At 29.5% G+C, this 12,368-nt stretch overlaps 1 protein-coding gene across 1 annotated transcript in view; it reads right to left on the reverse strand.

Annotated features, from left to right (window-relative positions):
• The window catches only part of LOC111620725 (mitochondrial-processing peptidase subunit alpha-like), a 67,494-nt gene that overhangs the window by 38,231 nt on the left and 16,895 nt on the right, over positions 1–12,368 (reverse strand). The window contains 5 exon segments of the mRNA XM_023362715.1: positions 1,765–1,937; positions 2,890–2,982; positions 5,335–5,437; positions 7,404–7,486; positions 9,924–10,003. Coding sequence (XP_023218483.1) covers positions 1,765–1,937; positions 2,890–2,982; positions 5,335–5,437; positions 7,404–7,486; positions 9,924–10,003 — 532 coding nt within the window.

Raw genomic sequence — 12,368 nt, forward strand, 5'->3', positions numbered from 1 at the left:
TGACAGAAGTAACACCGTGTCTCCTTAAGAATCTCACCCCACTTCCGTGCTTCCACACCTCCGAGATCCAATTAACGGACAAGAACTAGTGGAAAGACCATTTCAGAGGAGTCAAGAGTGTCATCATACTACAGATCTGCGACCTAGGAAAAAGAAAGGTATTTATCAACCCGCGATTCGGTTGTTATCTCTCTCTCTCGAACGGAATAGTATAATTAAGTCCGCTAATATGGCCGATATCTCTGTATTTTCTTTGTTTATTATTAAAATTGATTTTTTGTTAGAACATATGGAGTCCGAGTGAGTCACTTCCTCGTCTCTCTCCTCACCTCTACTCCGAATCCAAGCGCTCACACGCTACCGCTTGCGAATCTCGTGACATAAAGTCGCGTTTTCCGAGTCCCTTAGAGACTCGGTGGTGTCATCCTGACAGGGCGCCGAAGAGGTGCTGACCCTACGGTCACATTTATATGAATCTTAGATTCACCTCAATTCCTACTCATTCATCCAAAAAGTTTTTTAATAAATAAACACGACAAATTTATGATGACTAAACCAATTCTGTTGACATAAATTTGTTCGATATTTATTGCAAGTGATATATAACTTATATAATATGTAATTTAATAATGTTATATTCAATAATGTTCATATTTAAATTTTTTATTTTATATTTAAACATTTGTTTTTAATGGGGTAAGGTGACCAATGCCATCTTAGTAAGTAATTTGTGCAAAATATACCATATCTGATATAATTCATTAATAAAATGCATAATGGATTTTTTAGATTAAAATACTTTGGGCTTATTTTCTATTTGTACATGTTATTGATTAGAAATTGAATGATCATCTAAAGCAAAAATTTATTCTGGGAGGCTGTGCAAACTGAATGATCATATCCAAAGACACTTAATGGAAAATTTGAAGTAGTTGTGCACATCACATTGCAATTGATATGAAAGAAAGCTACTGGAACAGTTATTAATACCAGGAAAATTTCATTTCCTTGGTTACATATTAAACAAACTAGGCACAAGACCTTTACTATTAGAAGCAATACCAAATGATGACTTCAGTGTTTTGCTTGCAGAGAACAAAACAATGGAAGAGAGTCTAGTGGAGTGTTAAATCATGCCACATACTCTTTCATTCTGATGGGCATGCTTGAATCTTCTGTCAGACTGCATTGTACTAAAAAAAATATTACTTTTTCCTGAACAGATTTATAGTATTTAAATTTAATGGAAATAGAAAGCTTAGAAGACTCACTGCAGTAATTACAATCAAAGATAAATGGATAAATTATTGATTTTTGCAAATAAATGCTGTTGTTTCACCTAAAGTTAGATGTCCAAATACTTCTAGCTTCATGGTGTATGTTGAAATTCCAACAACAACTTTATTATTATTGTTTTTACAATATGAATTTCAATTAGTTTAGTATAAAAATTACTACTACACTCCAGATTTTTTTATTACAGTTTTTCTTAATTAGATAAAGTTGCCTAATATCTTATATTACAAGATATATATTATGATATAAAACAATTAAAACTTCTGTAAAATAAATATTTGTATCATGAAAACTTATTGCCAGAATTATCTTTAGTTAATGGTAGAAATTACTAAAAATGTAATAATAGCAGCAAGCAATTTTATAGATGCACAATATGACCTAAATATAACTGGGAATGTTATAATAAGACAAAGAAAATTTTAAAGGATTAACTAACAAAAATAATAGAAATAAATATATATTTACCTTTCTGCACTTTCCACAAGTGCATCATGATCAACACCAACACCTGCAATGACCATTCTGGAAGGTGTGTAATGATGTTTTAAGTAAGTAAAGATGACTGAACGATCAATAACCGAGACATTTTCGACAGGACAAAGCTTGGGCAGTCCTAAGGTGTTATCCCTATATGCAGCCTAATTTAAATTTTTAAATATTTCATAATAATACTAATTAAATAAAATAATATTTTAAAATATAATAACTCAAAATAAATTATTATACATTAAATTTTGTTTTGTTGCATTTTATCAGAAGGCTGATTCAGAAAAATTTTTAGAATTAAAAAAGAACTGCAATATGGAAAGACAATCATGGCAAGAAAGTAGTAGCATGATGAAATATCTGAATCCATTGTTATCACTCGAAATCTTTTGATCTTTAATAATTTAGTAATGTAACAATGTTAAAACTCAGTTATTTTAAATATCATATACACTAACAGTTTTCCAGATCACATTTGAATAAATTAAGTTATTAAATTCAGGAATTTTTTAAAATCATTAACTTAATTAATTCAAATTAATATAATCTTAAAATCTCAAATTTTAACGATCTTATCTCTAAACATTTTTGAGAACATTTCATATTTTTGTGAGCATTTTTCCAATTTAATAAAATTCAATACTTAAAGAAATATGCCATCAAAATTTCCCACTCGATATTTGTTCTTTGCTCCCAAATTAGCATTACGAAAATTCATACGATATGATTTTACTAAATGCTATTATACAATTATACACACCTACATTCAGAAGATGTAGAAGCATCAAACTTTTTGAAATAAGTAATCATGAACTGTGATGATCTTGAACTTGCACTATTATTCCTTATATTGCTTTGTATTCCTATTCTTTTGCCATTTATATTGAAATTACATAAATGTTTTTAATTATGCTTATTATTATTTTTAATATATGGATTGTCCATCTAATTTATTTCTTATGTTTTACTATTAAAAGTGTTTAAAAAAAAACTAACAATCCTGTCATATTTAATACTTCTACCTTAAAAACTTTTCAATGATTGAAATAAACATTTTTTTGAAATAATAAGAATCAAGTTGTATAGTAAAATACATTTACTTACTGCATGTATCATTTCACATAATAATGGTTCCTTATCAGGTTTCATGTTAATATCTTCTAATTCAAATAAAATAGTCTGTCGAGCATTTTCTATCTAAAAGTAAAATGCCAGATTATGTCAAAGTTTTCCAACAAAAATCTTTCAAACTCACAACTGAATTATTGAGAACAATATAAACAATTCATGAATATTTTTTAATAAAAAATGTAATTTTCAATACATTTATATCAAAATTTTTATATACTTGTAATTTAATATATCCGGACAATCCAGAAAGTAACTTACATTTTGGCTGCTAGGGGCATAGTGTTGGGTTAGAGTCACCATTTAGGTGTCAGAGCGTATCTTCACTTGTTACATATTCAGCTGTGTTAGCATGTGGTTTGTGTTGCTTCTGCTTTGTCCACTGTAAATGTTTAAAATGTGTGCTGCAATTGAAAATCCCGCAAGTTGTGAAGTGCAATCAGTGATTAATTTAATTGTTTTTTAATGGGATTTTGATATCAAATTTCATTCATTGTTCTAAAGTTCTAGTGCACAGATTTTACTTCCGTAAAGTTATTTAAAGCTACTTTCTGATATCAAAAACGACCTCCAATAGTTTTTTAATTTTTTTAATTAATAGATTTTATTATATATAAGTTTAATTAAGTTGGGGAGGTCGAAAATTGCAATAAAATTTTTAATTTTTTAAAAATATTTAAAAATATGTGGCCAGCTAGTATTCACCCTACTATAAACCCTTTGCCTCCCGAGACTTCTATGAGAATGTCCTGGAAAATCCAACACCAGCTGTTCTCAAGGTCATCCAGCTGTAAACACAATGACTCATCGGTGTCAGATTTCACAGAAAGGCAAGACAATGGAAAATAAAGTTTGAAGCTTTTTCTTGAAAATTAACGCATTTCTTTCGTTTTTTTTCAGTTTTAAGTATTTTTTTATGTTTAATTAAAAATTCCTAAATGAAAAATAGGGAACAAGTGGTTGAGTTTTTGTCAGCAAAAAATCACAGGTCAATTAAAATTTATTGGCAACTTTATGAAGTGTATGGAAACAACATAATGAGTGAAGGCAGAGTGAGGCAATGGTGCACTGTGTTTAAAAATGGCCGCACTAACGTTCTTGATGAAAAGCAAAAGTGGCCAACCGAACATTCTGACTGATGAACTGGTGACGAAAATCAATGGAAACCACCATTTCACAATTACAGAGCTCTCATTTGAGTTTCCACAAATTTCAAGGAGTTTGTTGCATTAAGTTGTAACACACAAGCTAGGCTACCATAAGTTTTGTGCCAGATGGATACCAAAAATCTTGTCAGACAACCACAAAAAACAGCACATGGCAGCATTGTTGACATTTCTGAAAGTTTACCACAGAGATGGTGACTCACTTCTTGATCAGGTTGCAACTGAAGATGAGACTTGAATAAAACATGTAAATTGTGAGACAAAAAACCAGTTCAAGGAGTGGAAATACACAAGTTCTCCCACAAAACCAAGGAAATTTTTGCAAATGTTGTCAGCAAGAAAAATCATGGCAATTGTTTTTTGGGACAGGAAGAATGTGCTTCTGGTGTCTTTCCTCAAACATGATTCAACTCTGAGAGATATTGTGAAACATTAAAAAAGTTAAAAAGAGCGATTCAAAACAAACATTGGGGTAAATTGAGTTCAAAGATTTTGTTTGTTTTTATGACAATGCCTGTCCACATATGGCCAATTGCACTCGACAGCTCTTAAATGGTCTCGGGATGGGAGACATTTGATCATTTGCTATACAGGCCAGATCTTGCACTGAGACTACGATTTGTTTCCATACATGAAGTTGTGGCTTGCAATGTAGCACTTCAATGATGACACAGAACTGCAGACAGGCACAAATGAGTGGTTGAAATCTCAGGCGGCAAAATTCTATGACAATGAAATGAATAAGCTGGTGCACCGTTATAATAAGTGCCTCAATTTAAACTGTGACTATGTTGAAAATAGTTTAAGAGTGCTGCATTCAAATGTATATAATGTTTCCTTTCATTTGGGTTTTTTTTATTCTAAAATGTAAATTACTTTCTGGATTGCCCTCATATATAAAATTCTTTAACTGAATTATAAAACTATATCTAAACCAAATGTCAATCATTTGTTGAATTACAGCATTACTAATTAATACAATTAAAGAAATATGTCACTAAAAGTAGACATATATGTTTTGTATTTTGTTAATTACAAAAATTAATTAATTGATGTAAATTATTTAACCTGCAAATTACAATTAATTAAGTATTAATGTAAATATGTGTATATATCTATATAAATGAATAATTAATATAATGACAACAATAAACAATATATAATTTATAGTTAATAATTAATTATAATACAGCACCAATTATTAATTCAATCTATAATTTAATACAGTCTTAAGTTTTAATAAATTTTTTCTTACTTCTTGTTCTGTTAATTTTGGCCTAAATACTGAATCGGCAATCAATTTGAGAACTGGATCAAGTTTTCGAGAATCTGCAGAAGCCGCATATAGCATCGTATCCCTAAAATATAAAATGAATAAACTGTTAGATTTTTCAATAAACTATAGAAATAATTTTTCTTTGTAATATATTATATTAATTAATATAAAGTATTGCTTTAATATTAATTCAACATAATCTAAGTACCAAACAAAGTTTGTAATATATTCCATCAATTATTGTAGAAATGACATTTACATTACTATGATTTAAAATTTTCACTTTAAAGTATCACTTTGACCGATGCCTCATTCCTGAAAATCTCCTGTAAATCAAAACAACATAGCCACAAGCATTTCTATTATATGTTATGGTCAAAATTTGTATCTCCAGCATAATTGGGTCACCTTACTCAAGTTTCCAAATAAATTTAAAGTGCTATAAAACACCTACTTACCTATCAACTAATAATTATAAATGAAATGAAGTAAAATAAATAGAATGGAATATTGATTAGGTTATTCACTGATATAAAAGGAGCCAATGTGAAATGAAACAAGCAAATACAAAAGTTATCATACATTTATTTGTTTATCTCAAAATAAAATCTCAGTACTTACTCCAGCAGACTCAATTTAATAAATACAGACAAACATTTTCAGTCTCATTTAGAGGCCTTCATCAGGTAAACAGCCATTCCACCAAACTCAAGAAAAGTCATCATCATAAAAGTCCCAAAAAGTAAAGGTTCCTAAATAGGATCAAAACATTTGTGTGTTTATTAAATCAAGTAATGAAGTAAGTACTAAAGTTTTATTTTGAGATAGTTACTGTGTTCCAGCTTTGAGAGTTTGTATTTATTTAATGGCAAAGAAAATAAAAATTTTAGTTAACACAATAAACAGGTCAAAAACAAATTAAAGTGCATTCTAATCAATAATAGTGTAATTAATAATAGAAGGATTTGTAATGTACAAATAAAATTTGCAAAACTGCACAATCACATTATAACAAATAATACTACCCTAGCTATTACATTGAAAAGAAACAAACTATTATTTGTCTCAAGGATTTTCTCTTTACAATCCAATTTTACAGTAGGAACATACAATCTTGTCTTTTTCATTTATATACAAAAAAATAATTTATCCTTTTTTATTCAACTTCTTACTTTACTTATTTAAAAAAAAAATAAAAATAATCATCAGGTTAAATGTTAATAATTTACAATGTGGATAAGGGGTTCTGAAAATTTTTTCCCCTATAAACTTTCAGATGAGTTTAAGAATTTTGAAACAGCACTTCTAACATCCAAAAGTTTCACTTGACGATGACTTTGCTTAATTTAGTGTTGCATATGCATTTTGGAATGATGTATACTTTTGTTCCCTCTTCAGCGATATTTATATTAAAAAATTAAGTTTATACAATTTTTAAAATTTATATACTTCGTGATTGTATATTTAAAAAAAACTCATAATAAATCCTTTATTCATAATGCTAAAAATATACAATATATATTTATATATTATATTATACACTATTTTACAAATATTTCACACAGGCAGAAAAATATTTTACTCTTTCAGTAATTTCTTACAGTAAAATATTTTTCTACTTGTGTGAAATTGTAATTGTTTATAAACAGATTTTAACCTTATAAACAGGTTTTAACCTTTACAGATATAACCAATTGGTTAATAAAAATGTAAATTCTTCATTTTTTATAAATAAATTGATTCATAGAAAACTGTCATTAAATAAGCCGACATAAATCCTGCATGTTCAGCATAATAAATTAATATTTTTTTTATTGGAATCATACATCATAAACTCAGATGACCAACAAAAAATATGGCATTTCATAATAAACATTTATATAATTTTTTTTATAAAACAAATGAAACTTAAATTAGTGATAAGATTTGAATAATAATGATATTTAATTAAAATTAAAAATAATACCTTGTAATCATAATAGAAAAAATGCATTTTTCAGTTAAACTGATAAAAATGTAGTACATGTAACTGATTTAATGATACAAACCTAGAACCTTGACAATCGCATATTCCACTATGCCTTTCTAATTCTTGTAACACTGCATCTTTATCAGCAAATTCACTTGTAGACTAAAAAATAAAATATAAATCATTTAGCTACATTAAATACTGTATTTACAGGTTATAGTACAAAAAAGGACTTAGTTCCTTAGATTCTCAGATCACAAACTCCTATGAAATCAAGCTTAATATTAAGAAAAGATTTACCAAGAAATGAGACAAATTAAGCAATTGCCAAGTTTACTTTGCAATTTGCAAGTCACAGAATCATTAAAGCAGAATTGAAACATTTTGTGTTCAATTATATTAAAATTAAATCATTTTATTGTGTGGAAAAAAGAAGAAACTTTAAACTTTTAAAGTAAATCAGATGGATTAAAATGCAAAACAGACAATGCTGTCATTGTGTGTGTGTATATATATATATATCACTTTAGAAGCATATTTCTGCATTTAACTTCATTTAAGACAACTAGCAGGAATGTGACACAATCATGCTGCTACTATGTACATGATATAGTCTGTACTAAATTCCTTGTATGTTTCAATATAGATTGTATTTGTTTTCATTAAAGTTAAATAATTACGCAGATCATTAATCTGTATCTGGGATCATCCCATCTCCTGCTTTTAAGTTTGGTCGTTTTTCCAGCATAACAACCAAACATTGTAGTCCAATCTCTAGAGACCTATGTGAGCAAGTTATTCAAACATCAGAACCATGTTATCTCTCCCAGATAGTCTTGTATACAAAATATACAGATGATATCCTCATTATTTGGAATATAATTGTATATAATGCTATTTTTAGACTTTTCAACTACCAACCATCAAATAATGCTCCTTAGCACGTTGCACCTACCCATCCCAAAATTACATGCATACCCTCGATCGATGATCAACCACTAAGGGGGCTCTTACTTATACTAAGATATCATGCACAGCATGGGATATTGAACATTATGCTGTTTTATTAATTACATAAAAAGCAGTTACATAAATAGTAGCTTCACTATTCAACTTCACTGTGCACTATTTGTTCACTATGCAACTTTTCAGAAACAAAAATGAATTGTTCTATTATACAAAAGTTGAGATCCATTATGTAATGGTTTTGTAAACAATCCCACCCTTGTAACAAGTCATAATGATTATCTGCATTAATGAAATGAAAAGGAAAACCTAATATGTTTTAATTATAAAAGATAAAAAAATAATCTAATTTTTTGCTTCCAAACTGTTAATACATTTAAGTTGAAAAATAAACTACACCGATATAAATCCAGCAACATTTAATAAAATAAAAACGTTTTCAATCGTTTTTCAACGATCATCATCAGTTACTAAAAATAGAACACTAAATATAGAACAAAATGCGTTCGAAATAAATACAAAAATAAAAAATTAACGGAAAACGCCCTGGTGGACGAATTAATGAAAAATTAATGAAAAATTAACAAATAAATAGTGAAAAATTAATAATTATAAAAGGATCTCCACGCAGTGGACAATGAGTCGGCGTCCCTATGGTTTATACAACCGGTTTTCATGTGCGCCTTATAGATTTCCAATTTCTCTAGATGTTTGATCGTTTGCCGATTAGTTGTCGTTTTTATAATTGATGCCTGATCCCATAGAACATTTATATCTTGTTGTTTTGCGTATGATGCTAACACAGTGTTATCAAGGTTCTTATCGATAGTGTACTTATGTTCCTTGAGCCTTTTCTTCAGACCGCGCATCGTCGCACCCACGTAAACTAGCCTGGAATCGAAACGCTGATCATGTAAAGGCACTGAATATATACCCGTTGTTGAATTCCGATCCTCTTTCTTTTTGTCGTTTCTCAATAGTTTGAAAATAGTGGGATTGCGCCTGTATACAATGTGTAAGTTATTAGACTTGGCAGTAGATGTGTGTATCCTGTTCAGAAATGGTACGTAATTAAGCACTATTCGTTTATTAGGGTCAATCTTGGGAGAATGCCGTGTAGTGGATTGGAAGGATGAAATAAGATCCTCTATCTCTTTCTTTGGATATCCGTTTAGTTGGGCTATTTTAAGAATGTACCTTAGCTCCTTTATTGTGCCGCAGAAACTTGTACAATGCGTATACGCACGTTTAATCCATGATCTGAACACCGCCAATTTGATATGCTTGGGATCGATTGATTGACGTGGGATGATAACGGGTTGAAAGCAGGGTTTACGGTAAATATCAGTCCAGATCTCCCCTTGCTTGCACGTAATGGATATGTCGAGGAAGTTAACATTGGTGTCGCTCTTCTGGTCCAGATGCAATGTTAAACCATAAGGGTTGTTGTTGAGTTTGTTTAAATTGGTGTCGCTCTTCTGGTCCAGATGCAATGTTAAACCGTAAGGTTTAACATTGCATCATTATTAAATGTTGCTGGATTTATATCGGTGTAGTTTATTTTTCAACTTATTCTACTTCCAGTACGTATTGATTATATAATACATTTAATTTAACTAATTATAAAACTTACGTTAAATGCCAACTTCTCAAGAAAATGCGAGATTCCGCTCGGATATGCTACTTCGTACCGAGATCCAGAATCAATAACAACTAATAATAAATAATAAAGTAAAAATTAACTAATTTTCAAATGGTTTTTTGTTTAATGTTAAAAGCTGTATTATATTTAAAGATATTTAATCTTACATACAAATTTTATAATAAAAATTATTCTGACTATTTATTAACAAAATTATTCATAAATTCACTTAGTTAAAACACAATTAAAACAAAAATAAAGAACTTAATAATTAATTAATAAAAAAATTCTAAAACACAAAATTTTTCAGTTGAAAGCATGCAAAAGATTTGTAGAAATTTGATTTACTTATTATTAAAAAAATCTATTTTAGAAATATGCAATTTTAAGTTTTTAAAGTAAAATTACTTTTAGTTGGCACCAAATTGAAATAAAAAATTAAATGCACTTGTGAAATCCGCAAATTTAACACAGTTGTCAGAAAAAAATGTAAATAACTCCGATAGAAAAAACGCTCCTGGTGAGAATTAGATTGGAGGTCACCTTTTGTTATAACAATTAGATGGGAAAGTTGACACATAGGTGTCAAGAATGCACTGTTATTGTCAACATGTGACGATCATGTGACTCCTTTCCCACGACAACTGAATAAAAGCTCGAGCACCTGGAAGCTCAGGGCGCATCCGCACACAGAAGTTATTTCTGTACTTATGCCAGTCGATCTCCATGCAAAGGAATTGGATCCTGTCGGAGAAGACACAGGACAAAAGACACCAAGGACTACTACCTCTTCCATACAGACAATGCACTAACTCTCCATTACTCTGAGAGGTATTTAGGGGATATTTTAGAAATTGTAAAATCGCTCTCTCTCACCCTAAAGTTAGGCAAGCGACATAGACAAGATTAGTCGCCCATTTTATGTATATAGTATAGTATAACTGCATTTAACCTTAGTTTTATTTTTGCCTCCTGTATCTTAGATTTAGTTATTCAATAAATGCTTTGTTTATTTGTTAAACCTGTCTCCTGTCATTGAAAGGACACCTGTCGACTTACCAATGCACTCCCCACTCACTTTTGCCCTACTAGCCATCCGACGACTCTGACACTGGGTTTTACCAGTCTGTGCAGTGTAAGTGGTCAGGAGGGATTAACCCCTGGCTCTCTGCTGTCTCACACACTGCTTATTTAAAGCCTCCTTTTACCTGCTTCTCACTTAATTATGAACATGAGGATACATACATATGTTATTTAAAGCCATAAAATATTTAATAAGAAATATTTTCAGCCATTTTCAACACATTTCAAAAAATTAAAAATTTTCAAATATATTTTAAATGTTTAAATTTTGTGATTCAACTATTTGTGTTATCACTTGCTTTGCTTTGATGACATTAATAAACAAGATGTTAAAAATGTCTAATGTATTACATATTTTATTTTATTGATTAAAATTATTTTATGTTCAATATAGTTTAACTATTGAATAAAGAACTGAAGGTTGCAAGTGAACATTGTTGTGACAACATGGTAATTCACATTGTTTAGTGCTTTTTAAATTGAAGGTAAAGTTATTACTAGGGTTTCTCATTTCCTGGTCTTTTGCTTGTCCCGCAATTTCGAGAAAAAGTGATCTGTTTCCCAGAATTCCGGGATAGAATTAATTTTTTTTTAAGATATACAAAGTATCTTGAAATAAAATGATATAATCATTTTTCATTTTTTAAAATAATTTAATATGTTCTGCAACCTCCAAAATCATATTAATAATGCTGTGTAAGATATATATTAAAAATTACCTTTGAATTACATAGAAATTTTCTCAAATAGAAAAAATGTATTAGTTTGCTGGATACTGCATATAACATCAAAAAAAAGAAAAGAAAAATGACGTGAATTGAGTTGAAAATTTAAAAAAAATACTTAAAAAAACTTAGATCAAACTTCTAACTTAAAAGATAATTTTCGTTTTTTAAATAAAACATAATACAAAATATTATTGTAAATTTTTATAATAAGATTTTAAAAAGCAAAGATGGTCAATACTACAATCACTCAATCTGATTCTTATTTTAGTAATGAAAAGTCCTGCTACCAAGAATGCACTTTCTTATTCAATTAATGTGAGTGGAATCACGTTTAATGAATTTAAGAGAAAACAGATATTATGTGTTTTTTCACCTGTAGCCTGGAAGATTTCGAGTTCGTTTTCGAGATTGTAGTACTTCTTTCGCTCTCTAGTATTCTTGATTTGTCTACCTTGGCTGCTTTAATAGCGGCATCAAGCTTAGAGCTCGATAATTCGGCAATTCATTTGGCTTTAATAATCAGGTTTATGAAGAAAAACTTCATACTTGCAGACTTTGTACTCGTTTGTATCCTTGCCCAATTTGCACAATCTGGCGTCAGGCATTTATTGAAGCTACTGGGCAT

This window comes from Centruroides sculpturatus, unplaced genomic scaffold (assembly GCF_000671375.1).
Source record: "Centruroides sculpturatus isolate CEXI.00-Female unplaced genomic scaffold, Cexi_2.0 scaffold274, whole genome shotgun sequence".
Classification (NCBI taxonomy): domain Eukaryota; kingdom Metazoa; phylum Arthropoda; class Arachnida; order Scorpiones; family Buthidae; genus Centruroides; species Centruroides sculpturatus.